This window comes from Alternaria triticimaculans, assembly GCF_023758025.1.
Source record: "Alternaria triticimaculans strain BMP 0046 chromosome Unknown scaffold_16, whole genome shotgun sequence".
Classification (NCBI taxonomy): domain Eukaryota; kingdom Fungi; phylum Ascomycota; class Dothideomycetes; order Pleosporales; family Pleosporaceae; genus Alternaria; species Alternaria triticimaculans.
In genome coordinates, this window is record NW_026055973.1 from 155,159 (window position 1) to 176,413 (window position 21,255).

General features: G+C 53.9%; 6 protein-coding genes across 6 annotated transcripts; 5 read left to right on the plus strand and 1 right to left on the minus strand.

Annotated features, from left to right (window-relative positions):
• Positions 1–395: 395 nt before the first annotated feature.
• On the plus strand, positions 396–1,603 carry J4E78_008635 (uncharacterized protein; the record flags this gene model as incomplete). The annotated part of the gene is made up of 4 exons (XM_049369235.1): positions 396–400; positions 462–474; positions 518–1,269; positions 1,318–1,603. The coding sequence occupies 4 exons, from the start codon at positions 396–398 to the stop codon at positions 1,601–1,603; spliced, it is 1,056 nt and encodes a 351-aa protein (XP_049218936.1).
• A 488-nt stretch (positions 1,604–2,091) lies between these two features.
• Positions 2,092–3,512, plus strand: J4E78_008636 (uncharacterized protein; the record flags this gene model as incomplete). Its single annotated transcript, XM_049369236.1, has 3 exons — positions 2,092–2,183; positions 2,239–3,090; positions 3,146–3,512. 3 exons carry the CDS (start codon positions 2,092–2,094, stop codon positions 3,510–3,512), a joined length of 1,311 nt encoding a protein of 436 aa, XP_049218937.1.
• Positions 3,513–5,049: 1,537 nt separating this feature from the next.
• J4E78_008637 (uncharacterized protein) lies at positions 5,050–10,546 on the plus strand (the record flags this gene model as incomplete). Its single annotated transcript, XM_049369237.1, has 4 exons — positions 5,050–5,707; positions 5,755–10,060; positions 10,117–10,394; positions 10,515–10,546. 4 exons carry the CDS (start codon positions 5,050–5,052, stop codon positions 10,544–10,546), a joined length of 5,274 nt encoding a protein of 1,757 aa, XP_049218938.1.
• Positions 10,547–11,452: 906 nt separating this feature from the next.
• J4E78_008638 (uncharacterized protein) lies at positions 11,453–12,434 on the minus strand (the record flags this gene model as incomplete). Its single annotated transcript, XM_049369238.1, is given in 3 exon segments — positions 11,453–11,521; positions 11,569–12,414; positions 12,429–12,434. The coding sequence occupies 3 exon segments, from the start codon at positions 12,432–12,434 to the stop codon at positions 11,453–11,455; spliced, it is 921 nt and encodes a 306-aa protein (XP_049218939.1).
• Positions 12,435–17,631: 5,197 nt separating this feature from the next.
• On the plus strand, positions 17,632–18,306 carry J4E78_008639 (uncharacterized protein; the record flags this gene model as incomplete). Its single annotated transcript, XM_049369239.1, has 1 exon — positions 17,632–18,306. One exon carries the CDS (start codon positions 17,632–17,634, stop codon positions 18,304–18,306), a length of 675 nt encoding a protein of 224 aa, XP_049218940.1.
• Positions 18,307–18,727: 421 nt separating this feature from the next.
• On the plus strand, positions 18,728–19,575 carry J4E78_008640 (uncharacterized protein; the record flags this gene model as incomplete). Its single annotated transcript, XM_049369240.1, has 2 exons — positions 18,728–18,865; positions 18,922–19,575. The coding sequence occupies 2 exons, from the start codon at positions 18,728–18,730 to the stop codon at positions 19,573–19,575; spliced, it is 792 nt and encodes a 263-aa protein (XP_049218941.1).
• Positions 19,576–21,255: the final 1,680 nt, after the last annotated feature.

Here is a 21,255-nt window from a genome sequence, read left to right on the forward strand (position 1 = left end):
TATTCAATGAACCGATCCTCAGCCAGCAAGCCATTGAATGCACAAAGCGCTCAGGAGAGTCGCTATTCTCGGGGATCGACAAGCGCCGTTTGTAGTTTAAGGTCGGCCGACCAATGGCGAGCGGCAGGGAGCATTTGTGCACTAGACGACTCCTTAAATCTGCGTGCAGGGCAGCACCCCAAATGCTCTTCACCACGCTGTCTCTAAAACGCGGCCCTGACGCTCCCTTGAACGACTTTCCCCTCGTTTTCCTTTTCTCGTCACGAGAATCCACTCTTTACTCAGCACTCGCTATCCCAGTCGCTCCTTGCTACAAACACCAACAGCGCGTCTGGTCTACGCGCACTACCACGCTCTTTACACATCGTGCTTACAGATCATCGTAATACGCCGAGATGAAGTCATTCGCCCTTTCCACGGCTGCGCTTATCGCAGGCCTTATCTCGACCACCACTGCGCAGACTCACACCGACTGTACGCGCCCTGAGGTCTACTTGCGACAGACGTACTGACGTAGACAGGCAACCCGCTCAACACCACAGGATGTCCCGACATGGAGGCGCTCGGCGGAAACGCCACCTTCAACTGGAACAAGACTGGTATCCCGAACAACGACAAGATCTGGCGCATGCCCAACCAGGGCAAGATCGACTGGAACGAGAAGGGTGCGACCTTTGCCATTGAGCGATCCGGCGACTCTCCCACGGCGAACTCGGTCTTTTACATGCTCTTCGGCCGCCTCGAGGTAGTCATGAAAGTGGCTACCGGCAAGGGTATCATCTCCAGTGCCATTCTGCAGTCCGAGGCGCTCGACGAGATCGACTGGGAGTTCCGCGGCGACGACAAGATGATCCTGACCAACTACTTCGGCAAGGGCGACACCGAGACCTACGACCGAGGCAAGGACTTTGATCTTGGCTTCGCACCCCAGGACGACTACCACAACTACACCATCGACTGGACGAAGGACCGCATCAAGTGGTATGTGGACGACAAGGAGGTCAGGGAACTCACCCCGGAGGAGGCTAAGAACGGCACTCGTTACCCTCAAACACCAATGAACATCCGTCTCGGATCGTGGGCTGCGGGTGACCCCAACAAGAACGACCCTGGTGTTATTGAGTGGGCTGGTGGCGTGACAGACTTCGACAAGAGCCCCTACATCATGACGATCCAGTCCGTCTACGCGGAAGACTACACCAAGGCTGCCAAGTACTCGTGGGAGGGCATGGACGCATCTGGTGACTGGGAGAAGGTCAAGGTCATCCAGTAAGTTTACGTCCGTTGAACATCCAGCACAGAGCTAACAAGTCACAGGGGCAAATCCGAGACCCTCGAAGAGATCAAGTCTCCCCACGGAGTCAGGAACCGCTTCAACGACCTTTCCAAGGGCGCCAAGATCGGCATCATCGCCGGTATCCTCGGCTTCGTAGCCATTGCCTCCATCATCATCCTCTTCTGCTGCATCAAGCAGCGCCGCGCAGGCAGGAAAGAGGCCCAGGCACTCCTTGCCGAAGAGCAAAAGGAGGCTGCCGAGCTGAGTGAGTACAAGGCGCAGATGCAGGCCGGCAGATTTGCCATGGGGTCCAACAACCGCGTCTAGATGCCACGAGGGGGGGCGTAGTTGGAGTTGCGGATATAACAATTCTTAATAGGAAGGGGTTTTCTTGCAGCTGGAAGGCAGCTTTCCTTGTTGAATAGAGGCTGTTGTTCCCTTGTCATGTCAGTGTTACGACCAGTTGATTTCTTTGTTTCTTGCATGCTGTCTTTTCATATACCCTTGCGCTGCTTGTTGTCGACCAAGGCTATAGCTTAGTATTTAGTTTGCAATACACTTACCACGGCTTGATGTTGTGTAGTTGAGATCTGACCGCATGCGGCTCTGCAGCAGCGCAGCGGCACAGTGGGTGAATGGTTGGTGGCGGCTGACATGTGACGGGCGTTCTCCACAACCCCGGACATATGGCATATGCATGGTGCGGCCTGCGCCGGCTAACTTTAAGCTGCCTCGGCATGTGAGCGGCGGGCTTCCGTCGTTGACTTTCACCACTGCCACATTCGTTTCCTCAACTCTCAACCAATATTGCAAAAATGGCTTCTTTTTCACGTTCAATAAGACCCCTCACTCGCGTTGCTACTGCCTCGTCGCGCTCGCTGCGACCGGCTGCCCGCGCCGCCCCGCAGTATGTGTACACCACCAAGGCGACAATATACGAGACTAACACCATGGCCACGCAGATTACGATGCCTCTCAACCACTGCCGCCCGCCGGGAAGCGATTGACATCTCAGATGTGCCGCCGACGCCTATCACCCACCTGTCTGAGACGGAGATGCTCATGGGCGAGTCCGTCTCGAAATTCGCCAACGAAGCCATCCTGCCCAAGGCGCGAGCCATGGACGAGGCGGAAGCGATGGACCCGGCAGTAGTAGAGCAGCTCTTCGAGCAAGGCCTGATGGGCATCGAGATACCCGAGGAATACGGCGGCTCAGGCATGAACTTCACATCGGCCATCATTGCCATCGAGGAGCTCGCGCGCGTCGACCCCAGTGTGAGCGTCATGTGCGACGTCCACAACACACTCGTCAACACGGCCATCCTCAAGTATGGATCTGAGAAGCTCAAGAAGGAATGGCTTCCTAAGCTCGCCACCAATACCGTCGGTTCCTTCTGTCTCTCAGAGCCTGTGTCCGGATCCGATGCCTTCGCCCTCGCGACCAAGGCCACCCGAACAGACAACGGCTACAAGATCAGCGGAAGTAAGATGTGGATAACGAACAGCGTCGAAGCCAACTTCTTCATCGTCTTCGCCAACCTCGATCCCAGCAAGAAGTACAAGGGTATCACTGCGTTTATCGTAGAGAAGGGCACACCGGGCTTCTCTATTGCGAAGAAGGAGAAGAAGCTCGGTATCAAGGCGAGCAGTACCTGCGTCATCAACTTCGACGACGTCGAGATCCCCAAGGACAATCTGCTTGGTAAGGAGTTTGAGGGCTACAAGTACGCTATCGCGCTGTTGAACGAGGGTCGTATTGGTATCGCAGCACAGATGACGGGTCTTGCGCTGGGAGCTTGGGAGAACGCCGCTGGGTACGTCTACACCATCCTCACAAACATATCTGAACATGCACTAACACCCCCACAGCTACGCCTGGAACGACCGCAAGCAATTCGGCCAACTAATCGGCGAATTCCAATCCATGCAGCACCAACTCGCCCAGGCCTGGACGGAAATCCAAGCCGCCCGCGCCCTCGTCTACAACGCCGCGCGCAAGAAGGAGGCGGGCGAGGACTTTATCATGGATGCTGCCATGGCGAAGCTCATGTCGAGTCAAGTCGCTGGACGCGTATCTGGACAGGCGATTGAGTGGATGGGTGGCATGGGCTTTGTGAGAGAGGGACTGGCGGAGAAGTATTTTAGGGATTCAAAGATTGGCGCGATTTATGAGGGGACGAGTAATATTCAGCTTACGACGATTGGGAAGCATTTGCAGAAGAGGTATACGAAGTAGATGTAGATACGGATGAAATGAGAACATACTTGGTATGACTATCTTACTATCTTACTACTCTACTACTGTGCTTTGAGTTTGCGAAGGTATCCACTCCAGTCATTATGTGGGAATGACGCGTGAAAGCATGATGTTACTTTTCCAGAACGACAAAGCCTGAGTCGTAGGGTGCTCCTCTGCAACTTCGGTACTCAAAAGCAACATACACCATGTCACGGAACGCATCGAAGCGTCCCGATGAACCCAAAATGCGTCAGAATCTAGACCCTTCGTGGGTTTACAATTGTTACTGTAGGTTTATTGATCACATGTAGTGCGCCCTTGCAACGCTCCTACCCATCTCATATCGGTCGAGATTCCTACTACAGCTCTCATACTATCGCGACATGTTGTAGATGTTGTTTTGTATTAACAAATATTGGCCAAATTACAGGCCAACACGATGAACCAGATCGTGGGCTCGCTTCAAACATCCTGGGGAGATCGTAGCGCGTAGCGGGGACATGCAAAATGACCTCATGGCCGCAAGCAGCCTAGTGCATATCACTGTCAAATCTCAATCTCGATATCCGCCATTGGCAAACAGCTTGCTGACACGTCCTACCCGTGGACTCATATCACGCCACGCGTTTGCATGTTACTTGTCGTGCTTGTCACCTGGTCGCACCTGCCCGCGCAATCATCGTGACTGGGCGGCGCAGTCATGGGCAACCCGAGGTCATGGAAGAGACGTTCCGGAGGGGCATATCTCCCCACTCTCGGTCCACCATCGACGCCGGCCTGGGAAGACCCATGCTACGAGACTGCGCCAACGCTGAGCGACCGGAAAATATCGCAAGAACCATGGTATGCCATCCACTGACAGCCGGAGTCGCTCCATCGTCATAATTCATCTTGGTGCGACGGCTGTCGCGCATCCTGTCCTTTCGGCCTGAGGCGCGTGTGTTATGGGTGGGTGGGGGAGGCGGAGGGGAGGCGGAGGGGAGGTGGTGGAAGTCATCTCTAGGAGTGTGATGAGTCTGAAGAGTATAGTGAGTCTTTGCAGTGTTCAGTCGATTTGGTGAGTCTCGCTCCACATCGACGCCCGACTGGGTAGACCCATGTTGTTGGAATGCGCCAACGTTTGCGACCAGAAAAGCGCAAGAACCATGGTATGCCTTCCACTGACAACCCGAGTTGCTCCATCGTCATAATTCACCTTGGTGTGACGTCCCATCTTCTCGGCCTGAGGCGCGTGTCTCATGTCAGCCCAACCTCAGACTACACACGACGTCTATTCAATTCATAGAGGCTGTAGTCGCATCCTACGCCCCTCACATCCTTATCATACCCCTGTTTTCCTTGCAGCCCGCATCTCGCCTGTGACAGTGGCCCACCACAAATCACTCCTTTAGCCCGTTCCGTGCCAGTCCGTCAGCGCCAACGCAATCCAGGCGGTTGCAGCAGTTCCCCAGCCACATTGCATACAGAGTTTTGATCATCCTCTGGCGCAAGTCGCGTTCTCGTCACCTCATGGTCGCATAACCCACCGCCTACCATGGCGCCCTCTAAGGCTAAGGACCTGGACCGTCCAAGTGCTAGCGAGCGCATACATTCTGGCCTGGAGAACATCCTGCCAGCAAGCTTCATCGATATGCAAAAGTGCGCTGGCGACTTCCCCAAGGAGAACAAGTCTCATCTATCTCCACACTCTCGGCCGTCTGCGACCCCACTCTCCAGTTTGTCGCGTTCCGTATCGTCCATGACAGACAGCTTCATGCTAGAACACTGGGGTCCCTCTTCTTCAAAGTCTACGCGACCTGAGCACGATGGCAGAGACAGCGCAGAGGCCCCACCCAAGGGCGAGGACGCGCCTACTGTCATATCAAACTGGGCGCATCTTTCCTACATCAAAACCCAACGTAATACGCTCCGCGCTGAACTCAAGGCTCACCAGGTCGCAGGGGCTGAAGCGAAGCGGTCGGTGACATCACTGCGGCGTCTTGCTTTTCGCATGGCCGTGAACATATCGGTCAAGGAGAAGCAGATTGCAACTACTGCAAGGAATCTGGCCAAGAGCCGGAAAAGTCATTACGTGGAGGGCAAGGATGCACAGAAGAGAGTAGAGGAGTTGAAGAGGGCGCTGCGGGTGGAAGAAGGCAGGAACAAGGAGATTCTTGAGGCACTGGAGCGGGCCTCCATGCTGACACTTCAGTGTAAGTTTACCGCGTCGAGATTTTACCTCTGCTGATAGATCGTACAGATTCCACTCCCAAGTCTGAACCTCAACACAAACCCAGAGGTCTCTTCATCTCACCACCTCCGTCCCCACCGACGCAATCAAGTGTCCTTGACAGTCCCACCCTCGCGCCGAGAACTCCAACACGACCGTCGCCATCGCCATGGCATGATCTAGATCTCGAGCTGACTCCTCGACTGTCAAGCCCTTCCGAGATACGCACCTCCGACAGCCGTCTTATACGAGCGAAACGCGAGTCAGATCAAGCTCTTGCTGCTTGTCGAAGCCGCATAGAGCAACTACAACGTGAATGTACAGCTACCAAAGAAGATGGAAAGCTTCTCGAAGCCACACGAGAGGGGCTGGAACAGGAGATTCACAGCCATCAGTCTCGGATTGCTGCTCTAGAACGGTCGAGGTCTACAGTACAGGAAACGCTGGAGTCGACTAAGGCGCAGCTGGTTGTCACATCTGAGTCTGAGGAGACACTCAAGCAGGAGTTAAAAGTCAAATGTGACGAGATTGCAGAGTGGGAGCAGAAGAATGGCACCATGCATCATACGATCGAAGCGCTGCAGAAAGAGAAGGTTGATCTAAACAATTGTCTGGGCGAACGAAACGCCGAGATTAGGGAGCTCGAGATCCGCACAGCCGCTCTGGAGGAAACTCTTCACTCGTTACGAAACAAGGTCGAAACGGCTGACCGCTACGAATCGTCGCTACAGGATCGTCTCGCCGAAAAGGAGAGTACATGCCAGGATCTACAAAAGCGACTTGACCGCGGACAGGAGCACGTCTCACGTCTAGAGCAAAAGATCACCGGTTACGAGAAAGATGCGGCTGAACAATTGCGGAAGATTGAGATTGGCGGAAGTGTCATCTCTACGCTGCGTGAGCAACTACAAGAGTCGCATTCGTCAAGCAAGAATACTGGAGACGCCCTGACAGCTTTGGAAGAGGAGCTGGAGCAGCTCAAGACCAAGCTAGAGGTTGCGAGCGATGCGAGCCGAGTGCTGTCTACAGAGCTTGAGACTACCCGGACCGAGAAAGCCAACACCCAGAAGGAGTTGCACACTGCCCAAGAGAGTCTCGAACGGGAGGTCGAATCGAAGACCCACCTTCAAGCGGAGCTGGAAACTCTACGCAGCTCTTACGACGCCATCGAGGAGAACCTACAACAAGCTCAACAGCGCAACCAATCTTTGGAGACGGTCGATGCCAACAGTCAGGCCCAGCTAGAGAAACTTCGTGACGAGAAGGCCGCACTGGAAGCCGATCTCAAAGACTCCCGACAGCTGTTGTTCAGACTACGTGAGGATGTACGCATGAGAGATGCCGAGCTTTCCGACCTGCAGTCTGTCAAGTCGAAACTTGAAAAGAAGCATCAGGTCTCAGAAGGGCGCGTGTCGAACCTGGAGCAGGAGCTGCAACAAGTACAAGAGTCGAAGCAAACTGCCGATGAGCAGCATGCGCAAGAGGTCCAGAAGAACGCCGAGCACCTTCGCGAACTGGAGGCATCCATGGTCAGCCTCCGAACTGTGCTTGACTCATCAGAGAAGCTGGAGGCGTCGTTACGTCAAGAGCTGGATCGCGCGCAGACATCCAAGGATGCTGTCGAGAACGAGCTCGGACAGGCACTTCAATCGAAGGCAGACCTTGAGAGTCAGGTCGATCATATCCAGTCGAGACTCACATGGACAGAAGGCGACCGCAACAACTTGCAGACCAAGATCACCAAGCTTGAGAGTGACCTTGGTTCTAGCTCTCAGGCCAAGATTGACCTCGATGCGCGACTCTCCGCTACGACAAACGAGAGTGGCTCGCTCAAGGTTCGTATCTCGGAACTGGAGGCTGCGCTTAAAACCAACACCGAGGCAAGAACAAACGCCGAAAGAGCATTGTCGATTGCACAGCTGGATGGCGAGACGTCTACCAAAGACTTGGCGGACCTTCGTGAGAAGCTTGAGCAAGTTGAAGCTGCTAGGAATAGTGTGCAACAGGAGCTGAGCGACGCGACTCGCTCGAACACAGATCTCGAGACCCAGCTTAATGCAGCGAAGGGTCGCTTGACTAAGGCGGAAGAAGCGTTATCAGCAGCACAGCTCGACGGCGAAGCCTCTAGCGAGGGCCTCGTGGATGTTCGTGGGCAACTCGAAGAGGTGGAAGCAGCTAGAAAGGGGTTGCAACAGGAGCTCAACGTTGTGATCGGCTCCAACAAGGACCTAGAGACTCAGCTCAGCGCAGCGAAGGATCGCTTGATCAAGGCAGATTCTGAGGCTCAGGACGTACGCACGCAACTCTCCGAATTGCAAGATGAGATCGCGGAACTCCATCGATCGAAACAGCAACTCGAGGAACACCTGCTGGCCCACAATGCCTCCCACGAAAAGCTCGATGAGGATCTGCTGCTTACTCGATCTCAATTGAAGGAGGTGCAATCCCAGATCCCGCATCTTGAGGCGCGACTAGCTTCCAGCGAAGAGGAGCTCGAAGCTATGTGCCGAGCTAAAGCCGTCACTGAGAAGCGGCTCGAAGAGACGCAGGTTGCCAACGCTAGCTTGGAGAAGGAGCTTGATATTGCGCGAAAGGATAACGAGGAGATCAAGAGTCGACTTGATAGCACCACCACCACCAACGCGCAATCGGAGAAGGATCTTACTACGACTCGTTCCAGGATGGAAGAGTCGGACGCACAAAATACCGAACTAACGTCCAAGTTAGCCGATGTAGAGAAGGAGCTCGACGGCCTCCGACAATTGAAGGATGATGTCGAAAAGAAGTTGGATGAAGCGTTGGCTATCTCAGCAAGCACGGAAGAAAGTCTCTCTTCGACTCGGACTCGGCTGAACGAGGTTGAATCGCAGAACGCCTCCATCTCTGCGGAGCTTACCAGAACGAACGAAGAGTTGAATGCTCTTCAACACACAAAGACCGAGCTGGAGAGCAAGGCAGGTAGCGCTGAACAGCAAGTCGGTTCTCTTCAGGACGAGACAACGAATTTGCGCTCACGCATAGCCGAACTGGAATCAGACAGCACTGACTTGGTCTCTAAGCTGTGGACTAGCAGCAAAGAGCTGGATGAACTCAGATCAGTTCACACAAAGCATGAGGAGTCTTCTCGATCCGCGTCAGATCGCAATGGTGCGCTTGAGGCCGAACTTCGTGCTGCTCAGATGCGGCTGGACATTGCTGAGTCGGAAAGCCTGGAAATGCTCAACGACCTCATTACGGCCAACGAAGAACTCGGATCTATTCGCGAGTCGAATGCCACGCTTGGCGCTTCTGAGAAAGAACTATTCGCCCGCATTACTGCAGCAGAGGAAGAGCTCGAGACCACACGTGAGAAGAACGCAAAGCTGGAAGCCTTCCTTGAGCGTGTGGAAGCGGACATGGCCGATGCTCACTCCGCCGTTGAGGATACCGAGAGGCGCTACCACGAATTCGTAGAAGAGTCGCAAGCTAAGCTAGAGGCCGCCAAGGAATCCAAGCAAAGGTACAAGCGCAGGCTTTCGGAAAGAAACAACGAGCTTGAGATCCTCATCAACGAGAACTCGGACCTGCATCACCAGATCGGCGACCAGACGCGAGAGCTAGGTGCGCTTAAGAAAGACAAAGGCAAGCTGGTCGAAGAGCTATCAAAGAAGGAAAAGTACATTGAAGAGCTTGGATCTTCGACTGATAGCAGGATTAGATCAATGAACTCCGCATATGACGGTCTCAAGCGGAAGTTTGAAGAGCAGCAGCAACAGCACCGAGAGCTAGACGGCAATCACGACAACGCTGTTCGTCTAGAGGCCGAACTGGAGAGGAAGATGACTGAGATTGAAGAGATGCGACATCATCAAGATGAATATGCTGCATCATTTACTGCGCTCGAGCAGGAAGTGAAGGCTTTGCGAGACGACAAGCGAGCTTTCGAGACCTTGATCGCGACATTGCAAGATAAGATTAGACATCTGGAAGCTCTCGAGGAGTGGAACGAGCCGAACGAAACTAAGGAATCGAGCGAACTCAATCGCACCTCGTCACCCCGTCACATCACTATTCAGGACGGTCCTTACGACACCGCCCCCTCGAGCCCCATCTCATCTCACACAAGGAGCTCGATCGGGCATATGAGTGTGCAATATGAGAGACCACAGACTAGCGCAAGCACCGTCTCTCACGAGGGTGACCCCGAATCCTGGGGCCTGCGGATAGAAAAGATACGCATGCAACGCGACGACGCAGCTGTCCAACTCAAGGGCATGAAGAAATCGCGCCACAACCTCAAGAAGACTTTACGGGACACAGATGCGCAACTCCATCGTTTGGAGAAAGAGACCAAAACGTAAGCATACCCTACCATCACCAGGCGATAAAGACCAATAGCTAACGACTCCCCAGTAAACGTCCCCAAAACCTCCTCCGCAAGAAATCCCGTCCCATGACACCCAACCCCCTCACCGCTTCACCCGACCCATCCCGCAACACACCCTCCCCGCGCATCGGCAGCGCACCCCAAACACCCGACCGCCCTAAGACCTCCCACGCAATCTCCTCCTTCTCGCCTCGCTCCACCGTCAACGCCAACTCGCGACATAGCACTTACATCGCTCCCACTGCTCCCATGACTCCAGAGAACAACAAGACTGCGCCTTCGACGCCTGAACGACCAAAGACGAGTCATAGCATCAGGCATAGATTGAGTTATAGACCGACGACTAGTGCTGGGGTGGGTGTCGACGGGGAGGGGCATGGACATGGACACAAGGGACATGGACATGTGAGGAAGTGGAGTGCAGGGCTGAGGAGTCTGTTTCACAAGGACGCGTAAGAGCTGTTTTTGTTTTCCTCGTCTTCGCGTTTTCGCTTTCTGGATTTGTGTATTACTTTTTGTCCGTTTCGTTCCTTGTCCTCGACCCTGATACTGTTTGTTACACTTCGTTCTTGTACATCTTCTTTCCGCATGCTGTTGTTTCTTCTTTTCTCGTTGATATTGTTTTTTTCCTTGTTGTGTACACATTTTTTGCTCGCGCTACTTAATGCATTCGCACACGGTTGTGATTATATATATTCAAGATACCAAATGATAGGGCTCATGGTGGGAGGTATTGGGATCTTTTCTGGTTATACAGGCGACCTCTGGGTTTTGATGCCGAGCAGCTACGTTTCTGCATGACTGCCTGGGTATATATTTGGCATCTGGTTAGACATATAAATATTACTGTTCTGTCTTGACCGCCGAGTCTTTTCCCTTGCTTCTAATTTGGAACTTGCAGGATCGGAGTGATGCGTAGTATACATGATTCGGAGATTAGACAGACATACTTGCATGCTTTAGAACTCAATGGATGTTGCGACCTGAACGTAGAAGGATATCATTACAAAAGCCATACCAGCCGTCTAAAACTCCGTTTCGTAAATGCTGCGCCAACCCAATGCAAGACTATCTACCCATCCACATCTCTATCAACAACACCCCTTCTCCCCACTACCACCACTACCGCCCATCCCCCAAACCTCCAAATCATGCACACTCGGCAGTCCACCCCCCTCACACTCACTCAACGCACTCTGCCACCTCCCCAAATCCACATTCCCACCCACCACAACCCCCGCAACCTGTTCCACCTTCCTCGCCAACACCTGCCACGCCCTCCCATGCCCCCTCTCGCCTATACAAGCCGCCCACATAGGACAACTCCGACACGTATACGCCTTCAGAAACGCATGAATCATTTCATGCAGGAGCGTACCCAGTCTGGATTTCATCCTCGCCTGCTGCGTCTGTGTCGGTGTATCCAACGGCCTGTATCCACGATACAGCATAGGGTGGAGGAGAACCTGCGTTCCCACAACAGGGTTGTAGAAACTCTTTCCGAAACAATCGCGCTGGCGCGAGTCTAGGTAGCTGAATCCGGCGCTTAGCACGTCGTTGTGCGTGGGGACGTTTCCGGCGAAGAATACGCGGTTTAGGTGTGCGAAGAGCGTTGTTACTTGGCGTGCTGAGAGCGTGGAGCGTAGGTCGGAAGATGTGAGATGTGGGTACCAATAGGAGAGTAGACTGCGCAGGTGGAGGACGGAGGGCGTGGGGCGCGCGGATGGGTGCAGGTATGTTGCGTCGAGCCAGGATATGTGGTGGCGGACTAAAGACATGGATTCGTAGGTTCCGTGGAAACGGAGTGTTAATGAAGGCGCTGGGCTGGTGGGTTTAGGCACCTTTTCGGAGGAGAAGGAGGGGGTTTTGCGGTGGTGGTTCTTCGAGGTGTGTTTGTTGCGACGGTCGCGGAGGGCGCCGTGGGAGGCCAAGGTGGAGATTTTGTATAGCTTCGGCGCGCATTCGTCGCACGTACACGGAAGGTCTGCTTCTTGGACGTGGGCTTGGAGTTCGGTGAGGGATTTCGGCGGCGTGGTCGATATGGGAGCGTAGTCATCGGTGTGGGATATCGTTGGGTTGCGGCCTAAGATGCGGTCTTCGATGAAGGACAGTTTTGGGTCCAGGGCGAAGAGCGGTTCGAGGAATGGAAGCAGATTGTGCCATCTTGACGCGCCGTGGCACGTTTTCCCTTCTTCTAGCTGGTCGCCGAGACGTCGGGCGTCGTTCTGTTTCCTCTGATGTTTTTCCCCATCGCCAAGAATGAACTTCGCGATGCGCCGGATGGGATGGAGTCGTCTTCTCTTCTTTTCCGACTTCTTCGTCTTCTTTGCAAGATTACTTGCATCGTGCGTTTCCAGAACTGGCGGATTCCCCATGGGGTAGACGTAATATTAATGAGCTAATGTACAGGGCTATAAATTCGACATGATTGAAGGAAAAGAAAAGAGTAACCCAAATCCGAGATTCGGCCCATGGGAAAGACGTGACAGCCGTTTTGGGGACATGGTGCCCTAACCGAACAGTGAGGCGGTAAGGGTAGTAAGATTGAAGGATTCGGATGCACAGCAGGGGTGCTATCTGTCGCGATTGCGAGGCATGCTGCGCACAGACGGTTAGGGTCGTCTGAGGATCGGGACGAGGGTTCGTTGTGGCAGGTGATGCCGATACGATGCCAGGCAGGTTTGGGGAATCGGAATCCAAGACATAACGGACACTTGTTCTGCGAGTACAGGTGTGTCGAGGCTATGTTTGGGGCCGCAGCTTATCGCCGGTACGCGCGTTTCGTGAATGAGAACGGGCATCTCGGAAATCCTGCCCTGGGTTGACGGAAGTTGCACAAAGACAACGGTCCGATGTTGGAACGGGGGGTGTGGCTCATTTCTTGCACGCCACGTGGCGCATTGTGGAGTGTGCATTTTCGACCGGGGGGAGACTCCAGTAAATCGTGTCTTAGGCGGATAGTGTGCGAGACCTTCACCAACTACCAACGTACACACCCAAAGTCCCTCGCAATAAGACTTTAAGTTCGAGCGCGAAGTCCACAAGACTTCAACCTCCTCCCCTCCTCCTCCCCTCCGCCTCCCCTAGGTGTGGCTGTTCGTTTCTCGCACGCCACGTGGCGCAGTGTGGAGTGTGCATGCATGACAGACGTTATGTTATCAGGGTCTTTTCTAGGTTCCGCTTCCGCTTATCCGACCCCTGTTCTGTGAAACGTTGCGCACGTACACCCGGTCGTGCGTCAACTCTTTCTTCGAGTCAGCCGAATGACGCTTCTTCAAGGTTATATCCGGTTTCTTCTGCGTCGTCTTGTGGTGTCAGAGTCTCTTTTATTGTTGTTGCTGTCGTCAGGCGGCTGCGTTCCCAGGTTGTGGCACCGATCGTTGTTGCGCGGGCGGGGCTGGCGATGACGCATGTTGTGTTCTGCTGTGCAGCGGCCTTGAGATCGAGGTGTACTTCCGCGCCGGTAGGCCGGTCATTCTGGCTCCGAACGAGATCTAATCACCCGACACATCTTGACCGTTTTAGGGTGAAGTAGGTAAGGCTTCTTGAATGCTATGCGTCCAAGAACAGTATCAGCGAGGTTGAACTCGTCCCAATCCAAACGCCCTCTTGACTTTATGCCAAGTTTCTCTTCATCGTAAATGAGGCTGATGCATCGATCCAATTCCATGCGTATCCCCAACAAATTGGAGCTGACATGCTCTAACTCTAGGGCTAATTGCTGCCAGGCCGCGCCATGACTGACCCTGCTGTGGCAGTTTTCACAGATATGTCTGCAGAAGAAAGCGTGGCAGAGCTCGTGCAGGAGCGTACCAAGGCGACCTTGCCTTCGTTTGTCAAAGACTTTTGGAAAAACACAGTGGTTCAGTGGTTCGGTGACGTTAGGATCTAGTTCGATCAGGCAGCCGTAGCTTTTTTGTATTGTCACCCCAAGAATATTCCATTTGTTTTTGTCGTGATCGTCTACCCAGTCAAACTGGACTTGGAATGAGGGTTGAGGAGGAACAAGTTCCGCGTCGAAGAATGTCTCCGATAAGTCGTTCAAGAGGCCTGTCATCTCCTCTTCAGATAGAGTCTTTCGCAGGTCTTTCGCGTTGAGACGCTCCTTCCAGTTGCTGATCAAGTCATTGAGACGACGTACCCTGGCTGCCATCTCTTCATTGGGTTTTCCAAAGTGTGTGCTGTGAAGCCAACGAATGTGCTGTTCTACTAGTAGGGTGGGTTCCGTGCAACCAGACGTGCAAGGAGGCTCGGGAGCAATCGGTTCTTCAGGCGCAGGGGGTTTGCCAGATCGTGTCTTGAACCACATCTTGCTGAATTTGGAAGGAGGCATCGTGTTTGGCTTCTGGCTCTTGTGAGAATATAATGTTAAGATGTAAGAATGCGAGAATGGAGAATGTCTTCATCCTTTCTTTGCAATTTTGTATTATTCTTCAGTATTTGGGCTCAAGTGGAATGGGTCCCATCGCGGGTAAATCTGGTCGCTTTGCATCGATACCAAATACACAGGCTTTGTACCTCGTGCATGCTGAGTATTCGCAATCATAGCGTGTGGTTTGGTGGGAGTCAGTCCTCACAACCAAGGATCGCTGACTTTGGTACCGATTTCCTGATGAGTTTTCGCATCCTAGGATGGTTGCACAAGTTGCAAACGAAATCGTGGCCCACTGAAGCCTAGCAGGAGCAAATTGATTGTCAGCAAAATCTCTGCGGGATGGTCGAACCGAAAATGTGTTATAGTTGCCATTTGGGATCTTGCGAGTGCCCAACTGTATACGCTACGATGCGCGCATGATCACTTGTACCACTACATTACATCCAAAGAGAATATCATCGGGCTTGCGTGAAAAAGACGATGGTCGCAAATCTACACGCGCATACCGTCCTCCGCTTCGATCGATAAGACCTCGCATAGTCAGGCAGGAGTCCATTCGAAGACGAGGCCGGATATGCGCATAGTGCTTCGTTGCTCATAGCTAAAGCTAGATAGGTGAAGGCTCCACCATCTCACACGTAGAGTGAACAGCAGGAAACAGCGCATGGACTATCGCTCCGTCATGTCGTCGCTTCGAGACGGTGATGTAGCGACATGGAATACTAAGGACACCGTTAAAGGAGCAGCCCCATGCATCAGTACATACAGCCCTGACGAATACCCAGGATACCGACATCCAGAGGCAGTCCCAGAGATACGACGCTTAATTACGATGTCGCTTGACCGCGACAACGCAAGACTGTATCTGTTAGCGAAAGCAAATCAGATCCTTTATATATGCGGGTCGGTGGGATGAAGGAGCTGAGTACTGGGTTTCGTCAAGTCTCTGTGGACAGAACGCAAGGTGAGTGCGGTCGGCATGCCCGACGTACATTACGCGCGAGCATAGTATGCAATGAGACTTGGCGATGGGGTCAGACGGTGCGGTGTGAATTCTGAGTACGTCCAGCCAAAGGAGTAGTATCTTCAGCCCCACCCGACTAGCCGTCGCGGGGTGTCCGACAGAGCTGATGAACATGCGATGACATTCCCCATTGGCGCGTCTGTGATGCACCTCTACGCATGCGTCTGAGCAAATCGATGCCGCAAGTATACAGACCCCACGTCTTTGGCCTCACAAGGCACCAGAGCCGTACCTGTAGGCCAGTTGTGATGAGATTATTCAGCCCCCAGCTACCGTGTGCATCGGTGACGCCGACTCGATGCAGTGAGGTTTGAGGAGATAGCAGTTGTAAAATGATTCCTGTCGATCCTCGGGGACATTACTGTGTTCCTCATTGCGACAGCAGTTGAGCAGGCGTCCGTCATTCGTAAGTAGTTTGAGGCCGCTGCAGCTGGTCGAGACAGCTGTTTGGTGGTTTCGCGAAGTAGGCGTTCGAGATCGACATGCTCATTTGCGACCCTGACTAGATAAGACGATGTCGAGCTCAGTAAGTGTGAGTAGTGAGTCGGGTTGACTTCAGCTCGGGCAGCGCGATTTGCCGTCGTCTTCAGTGTGATAGTGCGATAGCGATAGCGCGATAGAAACGAAAAAGGTCGCGAAGTATAGTAAGACAGAACTCTAGATCCGGTGTCTATGATTCGCTGCATTGAGCGACGCAGGGACTGATGCTAACGGGGAAGGCGGAGTGGATCCAAGATTCAGGAGCAGAGGGAGATTGGAGGTTACAGCTCAAACAGGTAGGCTCATTCCGGTGAAGGCCTAAAACGAGTTCCGCTGTCGGGTTGTTAGTCCAACGTTGACGAATCACAGACGTGTCGCCCCAGACCTTCGGGTACCTCAAACTGTGGCTTCATGCAAAGTCAGCCACGTCTGACGGGAGAGCACCCTGATCCCCAATGGAACTATCAGGGGTCGCGGTCAGCATCCGGGGCGGATCCACAGGGTGGCGAAAGCCATCCATGGTCGAAGGACCGAAATTAAAGAAAACTTCACATGTAACGTCGGAGCGGATGCTACCCAAGGCTTGTTAGCGTAGTCGACTCGACGGTTCGGAATATTGGATATAGGAAATAAGAAAAGGGAGGTTTGGATAGGAGAGAACAAGAGAAAAAGCCGCCGCGAGTTGCTAGGGGGGACGATGGGACGTGGCATCTCGCGGCGCGTGGTTTCACCAAACGTGTGGATGACCCAGTGTTCAAACTTCAGAGTTGCGTGCGTGGGATTTTGAAGGGTCATGTGTGATGTGCCGGGAGTTCCCTACAGCTTCAGCTGCTAAGCAGTGCCGATCCGTGTGATGGGGAGCGCCAGCGGCGATAGTGAGCAGCTCTAGCGACACTGGGCGTGGGAATAAGGATAGCTCGCACTGCAGCTTGACACTGGCGGTTTCCGGGACATGGTTGAGATCCACCGTCTTGAACCGGCTTCTGAGGAGCTTCTGCCTCTCCTTCTGGATCGAGGACTAGACGCAGCAGACTGCGCACTCGTTGGCTTTGCTAGAAAGCTCCGCAGCCAGTCGATGGGCGCCGATCGCTTCTCCAGATTCCGCATTGTCGGCATCGACGAATGAGAGGTGCCGCGGGCTTTTGGGCTGTGAGGGAGTCCTTGCAGGCTTCCAGAAGGCAGCCCTTGATCCTCGCGTCCAGCTGCCCTCACTCAGCCCTGACTGCTGCCGTCATGTAGTAAGCCGGGAGTGACGATGAAAGTGCGGCAGTTTGGGGGCGTATGACCGCCGCCGTCAATTTGCAGCAAATGCCATAGTGGCCGCATCGACATGTTGCGCGCGATAGGAGAGGAGTATGGCCAGGGAATAGAGATGAAGCATTGGGAGCTAGGCCGGGATTGCAATCCTACTCGAGTGGAGCGGTTGAGGAATGAGGAGTGCAGCGCCAACGGCAAGTGCCCAGTGGCTGCTAGCCAGAAGCATGGTAAACCTGGCCCCGGCGTCCTAGTCTCGCCTTAGTCCCACGCCCCCAAGCCGCGGAACGCCATGGGCAGCGCCTTATAGCATCCTTCGCCGCCGTCATTTGCGTCTCTAGCTCTCTGTCACGACGCTGATAACATACCTACCCCGGCCGACCATTTCGTCCTCACAACAACATCACAATGGCCACCATGTTCCGCGACTTCTCCTTCGACCCGGCGCCGTCACCTGACTACTCCGCCTACGAAGCTGAGCGGGCAGCTATGAACGTCTCGCCCACGTCACAGGCGATGGACCCGCATTACGCGCCAAATCGCCCTCCCACTCCACCATGCACTATGGGCGACCTCGCCGTGCAACTCAACCAGCAAAGCCTTCGCATCGACACGACCGTCCGCTGCTATCCTGCCGGTCCTCTTACACCGGAAAGCGACGATGAGTGCGCGCCTTCCTCCAAGCAAGAACAGCAGGCGCGACCCACCTACTCGCGCATCGCAGCTTCCGTTCTTAGGATGCAACGCCAACAGAGCTCGCGCATGCAGTGCAGCTCATCGCATGCTCGCGATCTCTCCAAGCTGGTCAAGATGATCGAGGAGGAGAAGCAGTGCACCGTCAGCGAGTCGTCTTCGCGAACATCCTCTACATCTTCGACCTCAACATGCGCATCTGGCAACTCTGGAGACGACGAGGGCGTCGACATGGACTACGATGTCCCTGCCTCAGGCATCGAGTCACTCGCCAGCATGCCTGTGTGGAAAGCACACGAAAGGCGCGACAGCTGCGTCCGCGTCACCCGACCTGTGCGCATGCGCAAGCGGTCCAAGGGTAACGGCGTATCGAAGAGGCGGTCGTCATAGTACTATCAGTCGAATTTGGTTACATGCATAGCGAACGGCGTTTGGGGTGTCACTACGGGCGCATTATACCACTTGATCTTGCTGGAAACAAGGCAACACTGGACAGGGCCTGGAGATGTATTATTATATTACCATCGGGTGGAAGAGCTCCCTTAGGGTTGAGCCTGGCGTTTAGGGTGCGACAAGCTGAGCGCTGTCGTTACACCCACATACTATATAATCACAACCATCATCAACATGCAACACACTCCCACTATGCTCTCTTATCGTGACTTATCCGCCTGACCCAGCACAGTGTTCCTTTCCCGCGTTGCTGCATGTTCCGCGAACCTGAGCATTGGTAAATTGGTGACCCACATGGCTGTTGATCGTAAGTCTGTAAATTTGTGCCGCACCTACAGCCACGACCACAACACCCGCCATGTCTGTCCGCCGCGCGCTGGCACCGCGCTCCATCCACTTGCGCATCGTGCCACGTCCCGCCAATTTATCCGAGAGCCGCGAGATATTCCGCGTCCTCCAACGCTTCGGCGAAATCAGCACCTTCAAGTATCTTCGGGTACGTCTTCGCCAATACGTTTACTCATTCAACACGATCACTCACACCACGCACAGTACGAATACCAGAACCCCGCTGATAATGTCGCCCTCGCCATCTACCGCGACGAAGCCGCCGCCCAGAGCGCACTCGACGCCTCACCCCTCCGCTTCGCCCTCGAGAAGCTCATAACCAGCGACACCGACGCCGACGCCCATAACCAGGCCGCCGAAGAAGACGAAGACGACACGCCCATCCAGCAAACCCCTCAAAAAGACGGCATCGACGAGATCCTCCGCCCCTCACAACTCCTAAACCGCACCTTACCCACCCCCACCGGCACCTCCGGCACCTCCCCCGCCCCAACACCTCCTTCCAAACCCCTCCCCTTCGACCCCCCACCGCACGCCTCCTCGCAGAAGAAATCTACAAAATGGTTCCAAATAACTGTCGACCGCTCCCGCGCCGTACACCCCGATTTCATCGAACGCCAGCCCTACTGGAAGCAATTCCACCCGATGAAGAGCATGGCGCAGGTGGATTTGGAGAAGAGCGTGCCGCATGTGGGGCTGAGCGATGTGAGCAAGAGGCCGCCAAATGCGTATCGCACACCAGCAAGAGTGCTCAGGGTGATGAATGAGTACGTGGAGAAGAGGATGCCGAGTCTTAGGGGGATTGTGGAGGGGGGCGAGAATGAGAGGGGGTTTGAGGAGAGGAGGGGGAGGGGGTGAAGATGGATATAACAGCGCCGGTAGGGCGACGAACTGGAATGGTCGCGTTGCGGGTGACACACACATGGAGACATGGTGCCAGCCGACAGTTTCGGAAAGACTGTCTACGCACAATCCCGTGAGACGGCTCGCGGCGAGCGCAGCGACGAGATTGACTGAAAGCACGCTTCACGGCAGTGAGAAAGCGCACGAAAACCGTCATCGGAACGATGATACAACACACACCCACGCCTCACTCCTCGAGGAAAGCACATCGCGCTGAATCGTACATTCTCTCAACCTCCAGCACACATTTCCCATCGAAACGAAAGCGAGCGAACCAAAGCTACGGCACACTCTCATGCCAACCGCTGTTATGAGGACGCATCGCTTTGACTCACACTCTCGAGCTCTCGACCAGACTCCTGATTTAGATGTGATGGTTCCGGCCTTAAGTCGATCCTCGGTTGTTATACTATCTAGGTAGCACGACCGGGGATCGATTTAAGGCTGGAACAAGCTACAACGATGGGGATCTGTGTTCTCGAAGGGTGCGCGTACTAGGCGTGTGGTCGTCGTGTCTGATGCTCTTCAGAAGGCGCTATAACGTTCCTGTATGGACTGGCGTGCCGAGCAGCTGCGAAGCATTCTCATTGATTATCTCAGCCACCGTTTGGAGGAATCATCCAAACGGATGGCTTTGAAGCCTCATCACCATGCCGACGGATAAAAACCATCGTGAATGCGCGTAGCATGAGATGCAAGAGTGTATCCAACCACTCAGCAGCCAGATCACAACTCAGCGACTCCGACGCCCACTTCTATCAAAACGGGGGTTACGCACATGCACCGTATCCAAATCATCCAGCACTCCGACCAGACACTTCCGACAAGCGCCGAACGCTCTTACCGCCGCTTTCTGATTCCTCGACGTATCCTTCACAGGCCGTTGCGAAAGATTCGACCACGGTGTCGGTGAGCCACATTGCTTCATACACTACACTCCATGAAGCGATACGACTGTCTTCATCGTTCTTTCGACCCTCGTAGCCTGACAAATGCATTCTGAGGCGGGTAGACACGGGACAAACATGAGCCAACACGATCCCACCCTGCGTAAACAGCTCAACAACTGACCCCCATCACGCCCTAGTCACATGATCCACTTCTTCCACATCGTGCACGTGTGCGAAGTGGAACAAGTGGATCATGTGATTGGGGCATACTGATGATCAGTCGTAGGGTTAATTTGAATGGCGGTTTGATCAGACTAGCTGTGTGCCAAAGTGTCTACATTGTCTTCTGGGGCATGAACAGGTACGGCACCCGCGCATGGGATCAGCGAGGTTTGGATTTTGAAATTTGCATTCCTTAGGAGTCTTATAGAGACTTCGGAGGAGTGCAAGTTCCAAACTTCACACAGCGCTGACCCCATACGCTGGTGTGTACAAGGAGATGGGGTGATGTCGAGCGATGAGCTTTCGGAATAGTTCTTTGGTGGCTGTAGGGCTCTGTATTTGATGCCAACTCTCTTGTACACTCGCACCAAGCTATAGAATCGAATTTAATGCTTGAGGTACAGGCTATCCCTGTGTATTTCATGTGACACGTGAGATGTTGGACAACGCATATATCATACGCAGCGTAGACACGAACGCGCTGTATGTGCCATTAGAGACGAAAGACCAAGTTGCTTGTTGA